Here is a 21,933-nt window from a genome sequence, read left to right as displayed (position 1 = left end):
CTCAAATCAATAATAAATCTAATCCAGCTGCATTCTGTGGTGCAGAAACCTATTTTGTGCTCTCATATTCTCCACCATTGTGCCAGTGTTGACAGGTGTGTAAAGGGAAGTGCGTGTGTGTGTGCGCGTGTGTGTGCGCGTGTGTGTGCACTCGCGTATAGGGGGGGTACGAATCAAATCGCTGCTCATCTAATCTCTCAAAGTGACGGAGGTCCATCATCCTGGTGTGTGTGTGTTGCAGGGGGGAGGGTTCTGCATTTGGTTCAGCTGTATGAAAAAAAAAGGGCTAGTCCACCTAGTGCTTTCTTCACAGACGCCTGCATGATAATCCCAATCTGTGGCCATTAGAGTGCAGAGAGAACGAGCAAGGAGAGGGTTCATGAGAGAGAGAGAGAGAGGGAGGGGGTGCCCAGACAGAGGCGCGCTCAAAGGGAAAAAGAACGAGAGAGAGAGAGTGTGTGTAAGAGGGCTTTTAAGGGATTTGGCGGTGATTTGTAGAATCTCACTGCTGTAATGTTGCACTTTTCTCTGATTCTCACATGATATTATACCCCCCCTCCCTCCAAAAAAGCTGCAGAACTCAGTGTTTTCATTTTGTTTTCTAAACCACAACAATTTTTTTTTTTGTTGTTGGACCATTGTTTTTAGAGTCTTTGCTTATTTTTGAGAGTGCACACAGGCTGACTGAGATGACAGAGGATTTACGATCAGTCAGGAGAGGAGAGCCTTGCTTCCAGATATAATAATCACATTTTGGACCCTGGATGGAGGCCTGCGTGGAAGAGTTTGTGTGATGGACAAAATCAAGGCTGGTCCATGAAGAATGGGCAGGTAAGACTTACCTTCTTCCTTCTTCACTATGAAGAAGTTTAAAAAAATGTGATTAATGCAGCTTGTGGAAATTCAAATCATTCTTGTATTGATTGCATGTATTTTTTTTTTAACTTTATAATCACGGTATAGCAGAGGTATTTTAAATATGAGATTTTATCATTCTAAGAAAATGAAATGAAAATTATCCTGTAATTATTATTTAGAGCCTTGTGAAATTATAATTGTGATTTTTTTTTTTTAAATGGAAAGGGCTCAACTGATCATTGTGGATTTTGGCAGTGATCCTCGTGCAGATATAATTAACCTGCTCCGGCTTTTGAAGCATGAAATGCGGTCAGGATTTAGTCAATGTTTTGTTCTGCAAAATTTATAGTGTTTTCCATCATCGCCTCTTTGCTCTTCATGATAAAAGCTTCCACTCTGTGTCATCCTGCATCTTGGCTAAAATCCACTCTTCAGCCACAGGTTTTTTTTTAAGTGCACCTCCATCTATCGCTTATATTTTGTTCTTTCTCCTACGTTTTCCCAGCTCTGATTCAAAGCACAGGAAACGATGTTAGACTGTAGGTGCTTTTTCTGCATCACTACCTAATAAGGGAATCACTGTTAGCATTGACTCTGCAGCTCTGCAGTTATCGTCCTTAAACATATCATAATTGCCATAAGGAATTAAAGAGAAATATTTATAAAATGATGCACGGGACACACCGAATCTTACATTTTTATGCGTTTCAAGTTGGATGCTGTATTTAAAAATTCAACCCAGACTGCTTCATGGATGTGGTGGATCCATAAAAAGAATAGTTAATAAGGTAAACTGGAGAGAATAAAGTGTATGAAGCTTCTACATGCTCTAACTTCAATAATAACCAGATGTTAACGCCCTTTTTCTTAACTCCCTCAGGTCTCAAAGGTAGAGGGAGTGGCCCAGTGCTGTCAGTACCTCTGCTGGTCATCATCATGATATCAGAGGTCCTCTCATCCCATCAGTGCTCCTGGTTTGGTACGTCATATGGATACAAACCATGGCTTCGGTTGCTTTGGGTTCTACTGGTGGGTTTCAGTCCAGCCTCATGTGCCCAGCAGGGCACCCAGCCTCAGTCCATCAAAATCGAAGGCGACATCACCCTGGGCGGCCTCTTCCCTATGCATTCTCGGGGTCCGGCTGGGATACCCTGCGGAGAGATCAAGAGAGAGAAAGGGATCCATCGACTGGAGGCCATGCTCTATGCCTTGGACCAGATCAACAGCGATCCCGAGCTGCTGCCTAACATCACACTTGGGGCTCGGATCCTCGACACCTGCTCCAGAGACACGTATGCCCTGGAACAGTCGCTCACCTTTGTCCAGGCCCTCATCCAGAAGGACAACTCGGATGTGCGCTGCTCAAACGGAGAGCCTCCGATATTCCCAAAACCGGAGAGGGTGGTTGGGGTGATTGGTGCATCTGGAAGTTCGGTGTCCATCATGGTGGCCAATGTACTCAGACTGTTTGCGGTGAGATTTCTTTAACCATCCTAGCTTTGTTAACCAGTGAAAGGGCAAAATATTTGGGACAGGGAATGTCACAACATCTCCTGAATCTGTTCACAAAGAAAGAGCACAGTAGTTCCCATTCACTGGGTTTGGACTCTCAAGTCAGGAGAGACAATGACAATTATTCTTTAGAAAACAAGTTTAACCAAACTGTGATCAGCTAACATTTCTTTCATTCTTGCTTAATATTTTACAACTACTGGAATCTTAAGGCATTTTTTTTTAAATTTACCGTTTTAGTCATGCTTGCAAAATAAAGGTAAAAGTTTAACACTTTGAAAGAATGAAGTATTACTAAAGTATTAAAGCATCTAAAATCTTCACTCAGAAAGTGAGTGAGGATCACAAACAGCACCGCCACATTTTATCCAGTCAGAAGCAACAAAAGGACCAGAAGCACTATGTTAAAAAAAATGATTTACACACATCAAGTCTGAGGACACTGTGCCAGAAAATGAGCAACTATATGGAATACATTCCTAATTTTAGATTTGAGCAGCTTGCAGTGATATCAGTGACCAGCTGTGGCCAATAAACAGACATCCTATGTGCGAGAGCTCGCACTTATGAAGTTAATTTATATAGCTGCACCTTCATTTCCTGCCTCAGTAGAGTTACAGTATTTGTGATTAGGTCACTGCAGATTTAGGCCTTCTTTATTAAAATTTGAGATTGATTAAATCCCTCCTTAGAAGATAATGTGGACCTTGGTCATCATTACAATCTGATGGAATTCATACTCTGGGTAGTCTGAGCTCCAGGTCTTCAAAGAGAAAGACATGATTGTGAGATTAATTGATTGGATGTAAGGTTGATTCGTCGTAGGTGTTAATGTGAGTGTGGATGTTTGTCTGTTTTTCTGTGTTAGTTCTGCGATACGTGTGCACGTCTGCCCAGGGTGCACCCTGCCTTTGACATAGCCACCCCAGTACTTCTGGAACCCCTGAATTAGATAAGCAGTTAAGGAAAGGGTTGGACAAATGATAGATGAAGACGTCTGATACCAAAATATTATTGAGACACTTTATGTTTTTACCTAAAGAACTTACTGCTGCTCTACAGAGATAAACATCCCACCTCTTGATGATATTATAAAGCAGTGTAACTGAAACAGCTATGTGACCTGAATGAACCTGTGTATTGCTGCCTGTCAGAGTGACACTTTTACAGGGTCGTGAATCCATTGTAATTGTTGGTATCTGCAGGTTAATCCGGGTAATTTTTTTTCTTTGACAGGTGATTGACCTTTAAACACTGATTACACTGATTACACATTGTTTATAGCAATGATGGAACACCGAGTCTGTGCAAATCTAACATTTGGGGCAAGCAAGTAATACAGAAAAATTGTAACAACCAGGCTGATGTGTTTGGATGTTTCTGTTTTGGTGAATTCTGCAGTTAATATCTGCCCTCTATCCAAGTTGCTCCTCCTTCAGCTCAGAATCCACAACTTGGGTAGAGGGCACATATTAACTACAGAATTCACCAACTCCACTAAGCCCCTCTCAACAGCTCAGGACCCTGGGCTCAAAATAGTGTCAGGGTAACAGGATGATATTGGTTCTAGGATCGCAGCAATTTGTGACCAATGTGAAGTAGATTTAACTAAATAGTGCGTTTCCTCCTACCGTCCATATGTGCAGCTTTCCAGGCCGCAAATGCTTCTAGTCTGAAGTTCTTTACACATTCAACATCTGCTCATAACCAATAGACTTTTTGTTGTAACCTGCTCCAAATGCATCTTTATTTTAGTTTTTTCCTTTTTCAATAGGTGAGCATAAACTATAAATTATGTCAGGTATCTTATATGAGACTATTTTTAAATGAGACATACAGCATGCATTCATCGAGTTTTCTTTAATGCAGTTTTTATAAATTTTGCAAAGACCTCTGAAGCAATTAACTCTTTAACTCATTAATGTAACATGTTTATTGACAGTTAATATTTTAGGGTCTAAACCATTAATAATTCAAGGTTGTGTAAAATAACTAACCCATTAATATAGCTTTCACAAACCCCTTTAAGATGCACCTGTAGGCGAATGTTCTATACTGACTCATTCCAGAGGGTCATAATTATATCCATGTTTGTCAGCCTCTTTATTCTATACCCGAGCTCAGCGTCTTGATGAGTCAGTCTAGTTTGTTCAAATTACAATGATTCTTTCTCAGCTTCACTTGTTTTATGACTGTAAGCAGATTTCAGCAAGACTGGACCAAAAGAGGATGCTTATGTTAGTGATAAGGCTTATTGATTTTAACAAGTGAATTGGTGCAGATGCTTCTGTGGGATTAATTCGGGAGAGGATTATGTGTTTGTCTTGTGCATTATAATTTTGCATGCAAACATCTGAGGGACTTTTCAGACAATGATACAGACTCCTCTGGACACTGATGATGTCACATGCCAGTCACTCTTACAAGGGGGAAGGAGAGGGCAGGAAAGTTCACCAACCTGATTTCAGGATGTGGTCTGGACCACAGAGGCTTACCAGTACATCTGAGACTGACGGGGTTAACGCGGAGCAGCAAATGCAAGCTGTATGTGGCCACTAGAATTAAATGTATTGTATGGCTTACAGCTGAGAAATGCTAACCTTTCTCTCGGCTCCTGATCTCTGTCTCTCCCTCTGTGCTTAACGTAATTTGACTAAAACCACACTAATCCTTGCAGATAATCTGTGAAATGGTTCTCTCGGTCCTCTTTCCTTCTCCCCGTCGCTGCCCCTTGTGAATACCTTTATCTCTCGATGCTCTCCAGAGAGGGCTGGATGTTAGCCACGTTTGGGGGGACTGGCATTAGCAGGTTCAGGGTTGAGACTGTCGACATAAACTGTGTCATTAAAGATGTAGCACACCAACAAATTAAGCTCTCCATCCTTATTTTCCCCCTTTACTGCTCTGGTTCCCACCATCTGTACTCTACTGTGACGTTGGCTGTATCCTTAGCGCAAACCAGCTCTGGGCTTTTCAAGAGATGAACGCTCTATGATAGTCCAATTTTGGGATTTTAATGCACTGTGACTTGCCAGTATTACTGTGGGAGGCATCCATTTAAGGGCTTGCCTGTGAGTAAGTGGTGCATCATGCTCCTGACATGGTTCGCTGCCTCTTGTCATCCCTTTTACCTTTGGATTCACATATTGGCCTAATAATCAGCACTGCTCATGTTTTCCATTTGACCTGACTCTTTCATCACAAATGACCCATCCCTGTGTCTCAGATCCCCCAGATCAGCTATGCATCGACTGCCCCGGAGCTGAGTGACAAAAGCCGCTACGAGTTCTTCTCCCGTGTGGTGCCTCCGGACTCCTACCAGGCTCAGGCCATGGTGGACATCGTCAAGAACATGGGCTGGAACTACGTGTCCACGCTGGCATCTGAGGGCAACTACGGAGAAAGCGGAGTGGATGCCTTCCTCCAGATCTCCAGAGAAGCAGGTTGTGTGTCTGACTGCACTGACGTGAATCTGCCGTCACGACAACAAGGGATTAGTCATTTGTGTTTTTCCCACTCATTAAAAGACAGGAAGGAGCAATCCTTTAATAAAATCATTTGTGCTTTTAAAGCTATACGATGGGATGACCTGTTAGTCCTAATGTATTAGTGATCACATTTAATATGATCAAATTCACATACATGAGTGATTGACAGTATGGGACAGACTCTAACAGCTTTGTCTGCTGTCCATTACTTTATCCAGATGGAAATATCTCTATCTCGACTTCTGGATTTTATACAATGTATCTGAATGGTGAATCTAGATCAAATTCAGTCATTTATAATAATTTTAATTGGAGACAGATCATCTCGTGCATTTAGAGATATGACTGCCCTGAAGAACAAGATTAAATCACAAGGTAAGCGAGCTGCCAGAGTGCAGGCTGGTTACAACCATTTCTTTCTATTGGGCGGTGAAATAATAATTAATAATTAATAGAATGTCTTACACACCCTTTGTTTGAAATTCACCTTAAAAGAGTTAGGAAATGACATGCAATGATAGGTAATCCATCTTTCAATACTCAAAAATGAATCATTTTGCATCTCAGCAACATGCAGTTTACAATGAGGAAGGCAACACTGGAGGTGAGGACCTCCCTCTACACATCCTTTCTGCCCATGGTTGCAGTGATATAACAGAATTTAACCAGGATGGGACAATAAGTTCTAAAGTGTGTGTGAAACAGAAGTGCAGGTATAAAAAAAATCGGATTATCGACCCAAGGGAGCTCAGGGTGAGAGCAGGGCATTATTATTTCAGAGATTAATCATAATTTATATGCAAATTCAGAACACATGTTAATGACCATTGCTTTTTGAAAGAATTAGTGAATACAACAAAACACACCTTTCAGGTTTCATGTATTTTGAAACTGGTTTTTTTGGAGACCTTTTTTTAGTATTTAACAAAATTCGGTGAGATGCATACTGAACTTGGAGAACAAAAACAAACTGTCGATCTACTGGTGCTGGTATTGATCTGATACCAATAATAGCATTAATATTGATATTTGGATTGGTCCACCCGACTCTAACCCAGAACAAAGATCTGATACTGTGTGGTGGGTGTTGGGCTCAGTCTCAGTACAGCAGAAAGGTTTGAGTGTGTTCTTCCCATTCTGGAATTTACTAGGATCTGGTCATATAATATTGTGTGTACAGTAAGGATTTTCACGTTATGATATTATTGCTATTTTGACACATAGGTCTAATCTCATTAATCTACATAATTAGCAGACAAAAAAAACCCCAACACCTTAGCTGGGTGTTGTTTTTGCAGAGTAACTCACTTTTGGGAAAACCTAGCTACCTTTACAACTGACCTAATGTTGGCATGCTAACACTGCAAACAATAAAAGATGATTTTTTTGGTCTGTGACACAGGAGGGTTGTGTATTGCACAGTCCATAAGGATTCCACGAGAGCCCAGACCAGGGGAGTTTGATAAGATCATCAAGAGACTGATGGAGACCTCCAACGCTCGCGGGGTTATCATCTTTGCCAATGAGGACGACATCAAGTGAGTCTTGCTCTGCTGCATGGTGTATTCGATACATGAAGTCTGCAAGATATTCACAAGGATGCTGTTTTACATTTAACTATGTAGTCTCCTGTTCTAACCACTCTGAGCAAAGAATGACAGAAGAAGAAGAAATTGCATCATGATATATAACTGTATCTTTTAGACGGGTGTTGCAGGCTGCCAAAAAGGCCAACCTGACAGGCCACTTCCTATTTGTTGGATCGGATAGTTGGGGATCCAAAAACTCTGCGATTGAAGACCAGGAGGAGGTGGCTGAGGGTGCTGTCACCATCCTGCCTAAAAGAGCCTCCATTGACGGTAGGAAAATGTATTAAATGAGCCTTAAATCTAACTCTGAACAGCTGGATCCAATAAGCGTACCCACAGAAGCCTGTGACATTGACAGATGAGTCTAATATCAATGCACCAAATAAAGGAAATTAACGATTGATAAGTCTGATATATCCCGATCTGATATTTCCAGCATGTATAAATTCTGAAAAGTGACTTAGAGCCATATTTCAAAGGTTTTTTTTTTTTTTTTTACCATTATCTCTGCTCCAACATGTCAAGTCCTGTTATTTTAACTGTTTTAAAATTAAATGCGAAAACGATTCAGGGTTCGACCAGTACTTCACTTCGAGGTCGCTGGAGAACAACAGGAGAAACATCTGGTTTGCAGAATTCTGGGAGGATGACTTCAAGTGTAAACTAACTCGCCCTGGGATAAAATACGATCCTGGTAGAAGAAAATGTACAGGTAAGCAGGGAGCAGCACCGAAAATAAAAAGTGTCACCTTATCTGACTTATGCATTGGTCATTTTTGTTGTCCGGCAGGTGACGAAAGAATCAGCCGAGACTCTCAGTACGAGCAGGAGGGCAAGGTGCAGTTTGTGATTGATGCTGTGTACGCCATGGCCCACGCCTTGCACAGCATGCACCTGGACCTCTGTGCTGGCTCCATGGGCGTGTGCGAAAAGATGGACCCCGTAGATGGACGCATGCTCCTCCAGTACATTCGCTCTGTAAACTTCAACGGTGAGCTTCCAACTTTCAGTCGGTTTTTCCGCACCTACCTCATGATACGTCTAGCTATTTAGATAAAAGGAGAGTTTCATTTCGTTGCTGCTGGGTTTCTCCTACTGCAAGGAGATCTTTTTGTTAGCAAAAGCCATGCTTTTCTAACTACCGCTCTCTGCCACTGGAGAGGTTTTTAAAAAGAAGCAATTTTAAAAGGGAACGCAGCGGAAGGGAGGTCGTGTTGAAAACGGAAGCTTTGAGATGTTTCTGCTAATGTGCTTAGCTGCAGAACACGGCGCATTTCTTCAAAGCACGTCCCCTCCCTTGGGCTGCGTCCTCGCTCTTCTCTATACACAACGAACCCGCTTTTCATCCTCATCTTTCATAAAAAATATTGCAGTTTGGAAAAAGGAAAAAAAAAAGTGTCCTGTGAAAGCATCCTATTTATTGCTGCTCCTCTTACTGGATGACCTTGTCTTGTATGGAAGATTTTATGATTGAGCGCCTGCAGGGACCCGAGAGGAACATTCAATCACGTTAGGGCAACAGAGGAGAGTGCACTGAAAGACTGTACTCGTGGAGGAGAGCCTTCACTAAAGAGCATCCTGCACTCAGCTTTCACATGATTGCACAAGAGTGAAGTAAGCAATAAGCTGCATTCAACAGTGTGTGGGTGTTCTCTCTGCCGCTAAAGATGGGGGTATTTTTCTCTGGTTAAGGCAGTTTGAATGCCTTCTGACTTTTGGCTTTCTTTTGATAGTGCATAGGTCATTTAGACTGTCTCCATCTAACAGGTAGCGCAGGAACTGGAGTGATGTTCAATGAGAATGGAGATGCTCCGGGTCGATATGACATCTTCCAGTACCAGATGTCCAATGTCAGCAATCCTGGCTACAAGAATATCGGCCAGTGGACAAACCATCTTCGCCTCAATGTAAATGTCTATTTTTACTACAGTTGTGGTACAGAGTGATATTCAGAAGTTCATTTCTGCTGCATGAGAAGATGAGAGATTAACTTAGTTTTGCATAAAAACTGGAAACAAAGCTCTAGTTTAACATTATGTCTTGTTGTCCTGTTTTCCTCCCCTCACCCCCTGGTTGTGGCACAGATATCTGACACCTCTGCGAGTCTGGTTCTTCGTGCTGAAAGGAAGTTTTTCCTTCGCACTGTTGCCAAATGCTTGCTCATTGGGGGGCATCTAAATGTTAGAGTTTTTGCTCTATTATTGTAGGGTCATCACCTTAGAATATAAAGCAGCTTGAGGCAACTATTGTTTTGATCTGACACTATATAAGTGAAACTGAATTGAAATTGAATTGCTGTGTCCAAAGCAAAACTAGAGAAAATTGCAGAAAGTTGATTCTGTTCATCTGGACTTCTCTGAGTCCTGATGGTGCCAAGCATCCAGTTCCCATGACCATGAAGTTATTCGTTGCAAAAGTTGTACGTTTCTGCTAAAGTACGACCCAACACTTAGATACTTACCTTTTCCAGTTTCTATGCTAAACCTTGCATTCAGCAGATATGAAAGTGGCAAGAAAGCATAATTTTCAAAATTGCAAACTATCCTTTCATTGTAAGATTCCTTTTACTGCAAGCTTTTTGCCAGATGGCTGAAAGCTACCTACAGAATAGATAGCTTCAGACAGAAAAAAGGCATCTTTTCCAAGTTTCCCTACCTATCATAGTATAGCATTTGATTTTCTTTGAATTCAATTCAATTCAATTTTATTTATATAGCGCCAAATCACAACAAAAGTCGCCTCAAGGCGCTTCATACTCAAGGCGCTTCATAAACCAAAACTCAAAATATGTAATGTATAAGTTAACAATTTTATTCTTTTTATGCCAGTTTACCTGGCTTTCAAAGCCTTTAAGTGGTCGTGGAAGAAGTATTTCTTGAGGAGTTTTGTTTCACAGTTATTAGCCTTTTGTTAAGTCACAGCCAGCTGTAATATAGTAACACACTGTGTGTGTGCGTCCATTTCAGCCGGAGGAGATGCAGTGGTCGGGCGGTGACCGTAAAATTCCAGAGTCGGTGTGCAGTTTTCCCTGCGAGTCTGGCGAGAGGAAAAAGATGGTCAAGGGTGTTCCCTGCTGCTGGCACTGCGAGCTCTGTGATGGCTACCAGTATCTGCTGGATGAATTCACCTGTGACATGTGCCCATTCGACATGAGGCCCTTGGAGAACCGCACGGGATGCCGCCCCACGCCAATCATCAAGCTGGAGTGGAGTTCTCCCTGGGCCATCATCCCCGTCTTCTTGGCCATCCTGGGCATCTTAGCAACCACCGGAGTCATTGTCACCTTCATCCGCTTCAATGACACACCCATTGTCCGGGCTTCTGGGAGAGAGCTCAGCTATGTGTTGCTGACAGGAATCTTCCTCATCTACCTCATCACCTTCTTCATGATTGCAGAGCCCAGTGTGGCAATATGCGCCTTCCGCCGCCTGTTTTTGGGGCTCGGGATGTGCATCAGCTACGCCGCCATGCTGACGAAGACCAACCGGATCTACCGCATCTTTGAGCAGGGCAAGAAGTCGGTCACACCTCCTAAGTTTATCAGCCCCACCTCTCAGCTCATCATCACTTTTATACTCATCTCAGTGCAGGTAAGCTTATCAATGCTCCTCCGCCATAGATAAGTCAAAGCTCATGCAGCAGTCTAAAGCTCCTTTCCTCTACAGTTACTCGCGGTGTTCATCTGGTTTGGTGTGATCCCCCCACACACCATCATTGACTATGAAGAGCAGAAGCCTCCAAATCCAGAGTTTGCCCGTGGAATTCTCAAGTGCGACATGTCCGACCTGTCCCTCATACTGTGTTTGAGCTACAGTATTGTACTGATGATCACCTGCACGGTGTATGCCATTAAAAGCAGAGGAGTTCCTGAGACCTTCAATGAGGCCAAACCAATCGGCTTCACCATGTACACCACCTGCATCATCTGGCTGGCCTTTGTACCCATCTTCTTTGGCACAGCGCAGTCTACAGAGAAGGTAAGAAATGTGACAAGGGCAGTGCATGGTTTCAGAAATTCTGAAAATGTTCATATAAACAGGAAGAGGCTACTGTGAATGTGGAGAGCATACACCACCAAACGTCAGAGAAAGTCTGGCAACGGAAAGCAGGCCGGCACAGAGAAAAAATAAACTTTGAAGGGGGAGAATTTTACTTCCAAATGACAATGACGTGAAGAATGCTGATAAGTGAAATACATGTGAATTATGCAGGAGGGTTAACTACAGCCTTAAAACATCCACCACTGGCCAACAAGTTTTATATCCTGAGAGTGAAGTTTTGATTACCTGAATATTCAGTTGACATCACTGGTTAATGAATTGTTACCGGCTTACTTTATGTAAAGCATGTAATGTGAAACATTTCCTGTTTTCCTCCCTTTAGATCCTTTCAAATTTATATGGATTTTGGTCTGACAATATAAATCAATTAGGTGAGAAAATGATCTGGTGATTTATTAGAGAATAAAAAAAGAGATTAAAAACTCCACGATATTTAGATAAAATATTGTACCTATAACATCAGTGCTTTTATTTGTCTGCCTTTATTTATTTATTTTGAAATATGAAAAATACAAACAATGAACTTGACGCAACTAGGTTTTCCTGAAATTGAGTACAGCAACCTACTCGCACATAACTGCATCACAGGTAATATCATAATTTCTGGGGCCAGCGAGTATTTTTAGATGTGAAATTTTATTTGTGTCGCTGCTATCACTTTGTACATCTACTTAAAGTAAAGTTATAAATTATAAATAAATAAATTATGAGAATTTTCTCTTGCTGTGTTCAATTGGTTGAAGATCCAAGTTGTTTTCATAGTAGTTCAATCAATAAGCAAATGATGGATTCACAGGTAAGCACAAAAATCAAGCACAAAAATCAAGTGATGAAAGTAGTCCTAAATATATATATATGTATATATATGTATATATGTGTATATATATGTATATATATGTATATATGTATATATATGTGTATATATGTATATATATGTGTATATATATATATATATATATATATATATATATATATATATATATATATATATATATATATATATAAGAGTAGGTATTGCTGTTCTTAAGTCTATACACTTTAATGATTTTTTTCTGGCAATTTATTATGTATAATATTAATAATAATAATGAAAAGTATTTTACAGTTCTGATGATTGTGTTTTCAGGAAATTTTAACAACCTCTTTGGAGTAGGCCAACAGTTTTTGGAGGCAAGAAAAAACAAAAACTTTTATATGAGACAAAGACTAGCAGGAAATTTTCAGATGATGATTTTCAGAGACTGATATAATAGCTTCAGCTCGAAAATAAATCTGTTTAGTAAAAATGTCACTTTTTAAAAGGACAAATGAATAACTGAATTATTTCTGGCTGGTCTTTGTGTTGGGTTGGGACAAAAAGAAATTAAAAGAAATAATTTGACCCACTAAATGATAGGTCAATAAATTCTTCCGCATAGTCAAATTCGATCTTTTTCAAGGACATAATTAAATCTCGTTACATTACATAAGCACTCCCTGAGCTCCACTTACAGTTAAGATAAACCGTATGCTGAATCGAGTTACGTAATGCACAGTAACACACGAACTGTAAGAAAGTAAATGAATCCCCCAGATGCTGAAAGTGAAATTTGAGTTTGTTGCCTGTCATATCGTATTTGCTTCCTGCTGTACTCGCAGGACATCCTGCTCGCACTGTACTGAGGGTTTCATTTAGCTTGTGGGCTATTTGCTGCCGTCACAAAGTACAAGACAGTTGGGGGGGATATTTGAAAAATAGAGACGGGCTTTGGCTAATAGAGAGCTGTATTATGAACCAGTCAGGCTGAAACAATTACTGCCTGAGGTGCTTTCAAAGTCTTTTCACCTCTTCCAAATGGAAATGAAGTGAATTAAGAAAAGGAAAGGAGGTCAGATGTGCAGAGGGACGATAAGAAGCCCTCCAAGACCAATTCAGCCATCCCATTCAATTAATCATCACTTAGAAAAAGAGCTAAATATAGACCTTAACTTTTGTCTGGCTTATGAAAGTAGCGGCTGTTATGCTCCCATCACGTGTTGGAGGAGGTGATCTACCTGTGATGACTGTAATTACCTATGAAAGGACCATACAGTGATTCCCAGCTAGTCCTTCTGCTCGGGCCACATAACCACAGTCCACTTCACTTCTAAACAGTAAACAGCTCCGTTCATAAAGGGAGACGCCACTACAGGGACAAAAACATGTGAAAGACGATAAAAGTAACTGTACTATATGGACATGAGCCAGGATGTGTTGCTGCTGAGGATATTATGCAACTTGCAACCTATTTATGGCACAAAACATTTCTTATTTATGATACTTGTGGTTTTATTTATTTATGACCTGTTTAGTTTTCTTGAATAATGAGGGGTTTTTATATAATTCACTGAAGGCAGATCTCAGAAGAGGTCGCTCACTGTGATTATTGTCGGATGCATGCAAAACAAGAAAAAAGGAAAAAAAGAGGAAGAGCACCTAGATGTGGTCAAAGCCCATAAATAGAGGCTCTTTTCCTGACTTCATATACTGGATCATAAATCATTCATCAGGGGGAAAACACTGCCTTCCCTGCTTTGAGATGAAAATTGTAAGGACTGCATTGTGACGGCGGAGATTACGTGTACCCTGCTTTCCAAACTATCCTTGCTGCTGCATCCAGTATGCATGAAATTGGGACACACCACCTCCATTGGGCATTCAACTTTGACCCCTTGCTTCCTCTTGTGGGTCAGAACACCAAAATATAATAAAATTTAAAAATGTGCTTGCTCACCTACTGGAAAATGCGAGTAGATGCAATAAGACATCTTGTTGTTTTGCGTTTATGTATAAATTATTGCGCCCAACAATATTTTTTGGGTTATTAAAATAAATTATATTGCGGTATTGGAAATATATTACCATAGACTGTATATAGCAAACAGATATAGCCATGGCAAGCTCACCTATGGATTTCTGGACTCTGTTGTTTTGACTACACCATGTTGGGCTTTTTGGCGCTAGAATTTGAACGTGAAGGTGTCGTAGTATCGGCTAAAGCTAGCAAGTTTGGTTAGCCAGCAATGCACAGACTTGCGATTCTGTGCTAACTAATATACCTGTATTAATTTCAGTATGTATTATTTTCCCAATACTTTTTCCATAATTAATGAATCATTATGGGCACTACTTTAACTTACTGGTTGAGCAGGCGCTCTTATAAGCCTCATGGCTGAAATGCCCTCTCTCCCCCTCTTTCCTGCAAACCGTCAAATAAAGGCTAAAAGCACCAAAACAAAACAAACAAATCTATAATTTTCTTAGTGACACAGACTGTTAAAAACAAGTGTGTGTGTGGAAGGATTTTCTGAACTCCTCCGTCTCTGTTGCAGATGTTCATCCAAACCACCACTCTGACCGTGTCCATGAGCCTGAGCGCCACCGTATCCTTGGGCATGCTCTATATCCCCAAAGTCTACGTCATCATCTTCCACCCGGAGCAGAACGTCCAAAAGAGAAAGCGCAGCTTTAAAGCCGTGGTTCAGGCGGCTACCGTGACCACGCACCTGTCCCTGAAGTCCAACGACAAACAGAACGGAGAGTCCAAGGTCGAGCCTGACAGGTCACAGTGACGGGAATCAAAATGACAACTGAAGCCAACAAAGAAATGGTTTGCAAAGTGAGAGTTGGGAAAAAAATAGCATTTGATTAAGCTTTTTGGCTGGATTGTGTGTGTTTCTTTTTTGAATCCCCCCTTTTTATTTTGGATTGAAATACCAGCAAAAACATTTGTGGATGATGTTTCTTTTCACACTTATTTAGATAATCCAGAAAGTGAAAGCACAAAAGAAACCTGAAAGGCTCACTCTACATCATGGGAAAAATGTGACAGCTTAGCAGGGGTATGGAAAAGATACAGAGCCACTTTGAACGGACTTCAGAATGATCTACATATAGATGTGTTGACATGAAAATGGAAGACAATTAAAAAAAAGTTAAGCTTAAATGGAAACCTTTTCTTGGCAGTAAGATGTATGCTTCTGTCAAACCTCAATGAAACATCGCTGTTCACAGGCTGCATGTGTTTTACGTTTACATGAATGTTATTTATTTGGGATGTTGTAACCTTTTCTTCTGCTTGCACTGGAAGGATGTATCTTTTAAAATGCCCCACCATGTCCTGTCACGACGACCCCCCGGGCTAGATACAACGAACCACAAAACTATAATCACTCACAGCTAAATCAATATCCAGTCACTAAGGAAACACAGCATTTAATTAGTCTTATCACTGCAATTATTGTGGCAGAGAATGAATTGCTTTTATTCTGGAAACTGAGTTCATGAGTGCACAAAGGATACGAGTGATTGTGAACAGGATGCATTATCTTGTACTTGTTACTTTTCAGTTTTCCACGGTGGAAAACACTGGTTGGCATTTTCCCCATATTGTTTGTCCAAATATCAAGCAAACTTGTATAAAGGTCAGTTTGTGAGGGCTGCATGCCAAAGCTGTAGACAGGCTACATTTATGTTAATGCATGGGTACATCACAAGCAAGCGTCACCTCTTTTGGCTGCGTTGGATGTTGTTCCATGAAAGGTCCTCCGTCTTCACCAGTTCTGCAAACATTAAAATTCATTTGACATTGAAAACGGGGCAGAATGAGCAAAAAGCCCCAATTTTATGTTATTTCAGTTTTTGCAAGTATATTATTTGCAGCGTTGTTTTTTTGTTCTTTTTTTTGTTACTTGACCACGATGCATAACTCAGGTTTTGACTGACGTTTTTTTGAGCCTACTGTTGTTCTGGCTTCTTCAATATAAATGGATTCAGCATTCCTCACATGCAGGCAGTATCACTCACGACGCAGGCTGGCTGCCAGGTTCATACCCTTATGTGAGAAAATCTTGTTTGTACTGCCCTCTGCAGGGAAGTCCAGGTCATTGACATGTTTGTGAATAAAAGTCGAGAGGAAATTGTCGATTGCAAAAGAATCTTAATAAAAAAATATTGTTTATTATTTGAGTTGGTTTACATCCAGCATGACAATTAAATCTAAAAGAAAAAATACCTACAGTAACTCCACATGTAGAAAACAGGGTGAAAAATAGCAAAGCATTTCAACGACTTTTTTTTTTAAATTATAAAGATTTTTGTTTGCCACACTGGGAAAGCAAATGGGGAATAAATAACAACAAAAAAAGTATCGCATTAGACACTGGCCCAGAATTTCATAATCATCGCAACCCTCACAGTCAAATTTCTCAAGTAGCTGTTTCTCTCTCACAAACAAATACACTCCCACAGAACTACGAGGCTTCAAAACATAAGACACTGCCTACACAAACAAATTCCTATCAGCACAAAAAAGAAATGTAGAGCAGGGTTTGCAGTTCACCCAAATGCCAACATTTGTCATTTCTTTTAGATAAAAGTTCATTCCCAAATGCTTTTTTGGTGTTGAGCGGCAAAAACGAACAAATCAAAAAACCCACAGCCAGGTTCTCGGTTTTAGAGCAGCGCCATTCTTTACAGAAGTCAGTGTCTTGACCTCTGACACCAAAATTTACTCGAGGAAGTCATCCAGGGTCATGCAAGTGGCGGTCTTGGATGGGGGCCGTGTTACCTTTTTCCTTTTAGCTTTCATCAGTGGACGAAGCTGTGACAAAGGAGACTGGAGGTGGAGCGCTTGGTTAAGGATCGATGCGACCTACATTTATCTCGTGGTTATAAATAACATCTATCTGAAGCCAGACGGTGCTCCCTGGCTCTTACATGTATACAAACACACACATCAAACATTCTTCAGTGAACCTCAAACGCTAGAAGACAAGTAACACATGCAGAATCACTGATGACAAAAAGGATACAGGCTGGATGAATTTAGTTCGTCCTCCTAATCCATCATAACCAGTTCTGACCTGAAACACAAAAACATTTTTTTTGTTCAACAAAACACTGATGATGACAAAATGGGACATGGAAACAGTTTGCGAGAGTCGGCTGCACTTACAGCTCCAGGCTTCCTCTGAGGCTCCAACATGCTGCCAAAGGTTTTCTTCCTGAAGAGGAGGGAGTTTCTTAAAAAAGGGTCCAGCTCTTCATCGCGATTCTGAGAAAAAAATACATAAATATAAAACAATACAATAAATAAATTCATTGAAAAATTAAAAAGAAATTATATAGATATCTATATATATAGAGATCAGTTATTTAATGATGCATTTATTAGAAGAAGGCTACCTTGCTTAAAGCTGACGTTTTCTCCCTGTGTTTGGATACAGACGTTCTGAAAAATCAACACTTCCCGTTTATACTTTGTTACAAAAAGAGCAGATGGATTTCAAACTACTCTAAACACAGAAGAAAACATTTCCACACTGAGTGACATGACTCTTACACGGGCGGATCGAGACGCATTTTCTTCAATGGAACCTGCATTGGTCTCTTGGCCCCGTCGTCTGGCGTAGTGATGTCGTAGGTCACGTTGAGGTCAATGTCCTCGCTATCTGCTGGATGGTGGAGGCGAGGCTGCTTCAGCTCCAGTGGGGCAGGGCTGACGGGAAGGCAGCAACAAGTGCGTGAGCGCATAAAGTAAATGCATTCTTAAGCATCCCGTCAAAAGCACGAGGAGACTGAAGTCCCACAGCTGGAGACGCACCTTTCAAAGATGAGCCGACTGACGGCTTCGTTTGTCCTCGTTGGTGTGCTCAGAGATTTCTGAAGAAACTCCACTTTCTTCTTCAGGCTCTGTGGACAGGTTGCACACAGAAATCACAACCACGCACATCCGACATAACAAATAAACAGATTTGTTTGATCTGCCTTACAGAGATTTCTTTGTCAGCACAGGCCAGATCGCTCTGCAGAGACTTCATATCCTCTTTGGTCCGATTCACCTCTATTGTAGTTTTTTGTAACTGAAATGACAAACACCAAAGAGCACTTTAACCCAAAGATTCCGCACCGAAGACCCATTTCTTATTGGCGAGGCGATCTTCTTATGTCAAATGACCTTGTTGTTTGAGGACAGCACTTCTCTCTTCAGTTTCTCACACATATCATTTGAAGCTTTCAAAGTTCCTTTGAGGTTATCATACTCTCTGAGAAAGAAAGAAAGGAGATCAGCAGTAAATACTGAGCGGATGCTGTGGTCATTAGAACTAAATACCTGAACAAAAAGCTCCAAAAGAAGTACTTTCAAACACACAAATGTTGTCCTTCTTGGTCAACTTATTAACTGGAACATATTTCACAAAAGCTCAGATTTACAGAAGAAAGGTGGTATGATCTTCATCTGGGTCACAAATATAGACAAGCACACAATCTGATTAAACTAACACCACAAACAGCTCCACATTTCACATCTTTATAGAACACACTGAGTAATTATTCAACGTACACGCAGCAGAAATGTGAGAGAACCCTTGAATCTAATGACTTATAGAAGCAACACCTAACAGACATTTTCTGATGCAACACAAGAGACTTTAAGAGAAATATTCGACCCTTCCTTTCTGCAAAACTATTTCAGTATTAACTAAAAAGCCGTCGACGGCAAGAGTCAACACCAAGGGTAAACCTGAAACAACTTAATTTAACCTTCGAACAAAAAGAAAAATACAATAATTACAATTAAATGTATATTTTATGTAAAAGCTACACAAAACCGTTTTTAATCCTGATTTGAAGTAACTAATGGATTCTGCACACTGGAGGTGTGAGGGGAGTTTATTCCACAACACTAAATGCTACCTCACCTTGTTTGGTTCTAGCCCTAGCAATACTAAAGTAAGCCTGTTCCTGAGGACCTAAGAGGTCTAGAAGCATCATAGCCCTCAAGTAGGTCAGCAATATATTCAGGTTCAAGATCATTCAATGCTTTCTAAACCAATAGCAGAATTTTAAATAAATGCTTTTACACACACGAAGCCATGCAATGATTTCAAATCTGCTGTAATATGATCCATTTTCCTGGTGCTGGTCAGGACTCTGGCAGCAATCAGTAAAGACTCCATTAAGATACTTTAGTCTACTGAAAATAAATGCACAAATAAGCTTTTCAAAATCTTTCTTTGCCGCAATTTTTCCAATATTTTTAAGATGGTACTCGGCCGATTTAGTAATAATCTCCATATGACTATTAAAATCCAGATCAGCGTCCATAACTACGCTGAGATTTTTAACTTGATTTGTAGTTTTGAGTTTTTAAAGTTGGGAAAACTTCAAGCCTGAGTCACATCATCGGTGTTCAGACATATACCAAAAAACAAACAAACAAAAAAACCCGGAATAAGCAACAAAAACCACCCGCTCAAAAAATAAATAAATAAAAATCATACTTACTTTTTCAGAGAGATGCAGTAGATTGAGAGCTGCTCCACTGCTGCCTGGCTGATACCCATATCTGTGATCATGGACTCAACCTCTGCTCTCTGGCCCTGTAACAACACATCCAAGCTGAGGAGAAAACAATGCACAGAGTGAATATGATGCTCTTTAACAATGAACACAATCACTAGACCATATGCACATATTTCATATCATTATAGCTGTAGTGTAAGAGTCAGGTTGCAGTTGCCCAAATGCACTGGTATAAGTTTGCGCACTTGTCAAAGATCATCTTAAACAATCTTTATCTTTTCCTCTACGATCACAGGAGCTTGAATATAATACAATGGGCTGCAGATACCTTTCAAACGTTCTCAACTTGGTCCTTAAGCTCCGGACTTCTTCCTTGGCAGCCTGAACTTCATTTTGTTGCGTCTCCATATATGACATCTGTGTCTGTGAGACGTTAGAACATAATATTAGTTGCGGCGACTGTGAATCAGTGTGGATATTGCGGCTTTTCAACACTGAAGAACAGAGAGCTCATACTTTGAGGGCAGAACAAAGCATCTCCTTTTCTTTAATCTCCTTGCGCAAACTGTCTAGGTCTCGCCTCTGCTTGTCCGTGGAGTCCTTTAAACTCTCCACCACCTTCTGTTTGTCCCGCAAGTCTCGCTCTACAAATTGACCAGACAGATGATCAATCTAGTGCTGCCTGCTTCCTTACAATCTAGCATCACCTTGTAACAGTTGTACTCAAGAGTTTAATTTCTCACCTTTAGAGCTCAGAAGTGCCTTCACTCTATCAACCTCATTCTGCAAAAGAAGAGAAGAAATACAGTCAGAAAAAAGATAACACCCTAAAACAAATCCAAACAATAGCAATAGGAAAGACCACGTTTAGGTTTTGTTTTAGATGCCAGAAGGCATGAAGAGTTTTATATTGCTATAGGATTGGTACCTGTAAGCTTTCCGGGTCAGCCGTGCTGTCCTCCTCTCCACCAATGTCAAAGAAGAGCTTGCTGATAATGTGCCTGGTGCTGACCTACACACAAACATCAAAATGTCATTGAAGCTCAATCTTTCCTTTGTAACTCAACTTGCCACGGTCTGTGCTGGTAGTTTGACAATGTAGCTTTACTGTACCTGTTTCCTACACTGTGGACAGGTTTTTGTAGGGGCTGTCTGAAACCACTGAAGAAGACTAGAAGAAAAAGAGGGGAAAGAAAATAACTTAAAAGATGCCAAGAACTGAAAAAAGTTGTTTTGTTCAGATATGAGTTTGTGTATAGTTACCATTCATAATGGAAAGTGTGTCCGCAGTGAATGGCAGCAACATCTCTGGAGTGATCAAAGAAATCTGAGCAAATAGTGCAATATGCTCGAATAGGCATCTTACTGGTACAACGATCAGCCTGTTTTGGAAACAGCGTTCGACATTGTTAAAAACAGTGAAATACAAATCGTGATATTCACTCCCTGATCATACGCGTTTCGGTAGTGTTAAATAATATTTGTAGGCTAAAACAGTTAGCACTGGCTAATGTCAGTGGGCCTTACTATTCCGCTACCCTGGTTAAGCAGCTACGTGTAGATAACCAATGTTAGCCGTAGCCTTATCGTGAGTTGTCATACTTACCAAACAAAGATATCAAGTTACTGCATAATCCTTCGTTATAAACGGAAACATCACCAATTGTACATGAAAATTTTCATTGTACACACATTAAGTGAGGTAATTTAGGCAAGATCCTTTCAAGCTAACACAAACACAATGGTAACTCCATCGTTGCCCAGTTCCCCGCTGCACGTTCAAACCAAAGCTCCGCCCCTTACGGTGCGTTCGTATGCACACGGAACATATATGAGCTGTTAGAGTCTACGCGAACGTATTTTGTATTAAGATTTAGCTCAGTCGCTATAAACGTTTGATATTTAAAACAATTAATACGTTTTCCCTGGAGAAGTTACAATTTAGTGTCACTCAACAAATGTGTCAACACTTTTTCCCTTGTTTTTTTGCTTTTATCCCTCACATATGCAGAGTCACAGTGAAAACAGCAAAAATGTTATTTTAAACACATTGAAGTAGTTCGCAAATATATTCACAAACCTTTCTCACACAAAAAGAT

The 21,933-nt window shown here is 40.5% G+C and overlaps 2 protein-coding genes across 4 annotated transcripts; one reads left to right on the top strand and one right to left on the bottom strand.

The window, feature by feature from the left end:
• Positions 1-144: 144 nt before the first annotated feature.
• grm6b (glutamate receptor, metabotropic 6b) lies at positions 145-16,480 on the top strand. 3 transcript variants are annotated; one of them, XM_087840552.1, is made up of 11 exons: positions 145-831; positions 1,739-2,331; positions 5,597-5,813; positions 7,261-7,396; positions 7,563-7,717; positions 8,019-8,159; positions 8,238-8,438; positions 9,215-9,354; positions 10,414-11,037; positions 11,113-11,424; positions 14,860-16,480. In XM_087840552.1, the coding sequence occupies exons 2-11, from the start codon at positions 1,795-1,797 to the stop codon at positions 15,097-15,099; spliced, it is 2,703 nt and encodes a 900-aa protein (XP_087696678.1). In that variant the 5' UTR covers positions 145-831; positions 1,739-1,794; the 3' UTR covers positions 15,100-16,480. The 3 variants fall into 3 exon arrangements, with proteins under 3 accessions (XP_087696678.1, XP_087696679.1, XP_087696677.1); XM_087840553.1 differs by lacking the exon at positions 145-831 and adding an exon at positions 1,630-1,646; XM_087840551.1 differs by lacking the exon at positions 145-831 and having other exon boundaries at positions 1,708-2,331.
• Positions 16,447-21,619, bottom strand: traip (TRAF-interacting protein). The gene is made up of 16 exons (XM_006784724.3): positions 21,441-21,619; positions 21,098-21,216; positions 20,948-21,005; positions 20,763-20,846; positions 20,578-20,617; positions 20,351-20,478; positions 20,163-20,257; positions 19,817-19,930; positions 18,486-18,573; positions 18,301-18,390; positions 18,132-18,220; positions 17,871-18,026; positions 17,714-17,759; positions 17,484-17,582; positions 17,341-17,391; positions 16,447-17,144 (listed from the first exon to the last, which is right to left on the bottom strand). Exons 2-16 carry the CDS (start codon positions 21,193-21,195, stop codon positions 17,037-17,039), a joined length of 1,344 nt encoding a protein of 447 aa, XP_006784787.2. The 5' UTR covers positions 21,196-21,216; positions 21,441-21,619; the 3' UTR covers positions 16,447-17,036.
• Positions 21,620-21,933: the final 314 nt, after the last annotated feature.

This window comes from Neolamprologus brichardi, chromosome 5 (genome assembly GCF_056152115.1).
Source record: "Neolamprologus brichardi isolate AB-2024 chromosome 5, ASM5615211v1, whole genome shotgun sequence".
NCBI classification, from domain to species: domain Eukaryota; kingdom Metazoa; phylum Chordata; class Actinopteri; order Cichliformes; family Cichlidae; genus Neolamprologus; species Neolamprologus brichardi.
The sequence above is the reverse complement of the archived record's forward strand: the minus strand, read 5'-3'. Positions and strand labels throughout refer to the sequence as shown.

Excerpts from the sequence above, each read along its gene's own strand:
- grm6b (XM_087840551.1), top strand. The coding sequence starts at position 1,708 with ATGTTAACGCCCTTTTTCTTAACTCCCTCAGGTCTCAAAGGTAGAGGG. Across the intron at positions 2,332-5,596 it reads ATGTACTCAGACTGTTTGCG|ATCCCCCAGATCAGCTATGC; the intron begins GTGAGATTTCTT and ends CCTGTGTCTCAG. Across the intron at positions 8,439-9,214 it reads TCGCTCTGTAAACTTCAACG|GTAGCGCAGGAACTGGAGTG; the intron begins GTGAGCTTCCAA and ends TCCATCTAACAG.
- traip (XM_006784724.3), bottom strand. The coding sequence starts at position 21,195 with ATGCCTATTCGAGCATATTGCACTATTTGCTCAGATTTCTTTGATCAC. Across the intron at positions 17,760-17,870 it reads ATGCGTCTCGATCCGCCCGT|AACGTCTGTATCCAAACACA; the intron begins GTAAGAGTCATG and ends TTGATTTTTCAG. Across the intron at positions 17,583-17,713 it reads AAACGTCAGCTTTAAGCAAG|AATCGCGATGAAGAGCTGGA; the intron begins GTAGCCTTCTTC and ends TTTTTTTCTCAG.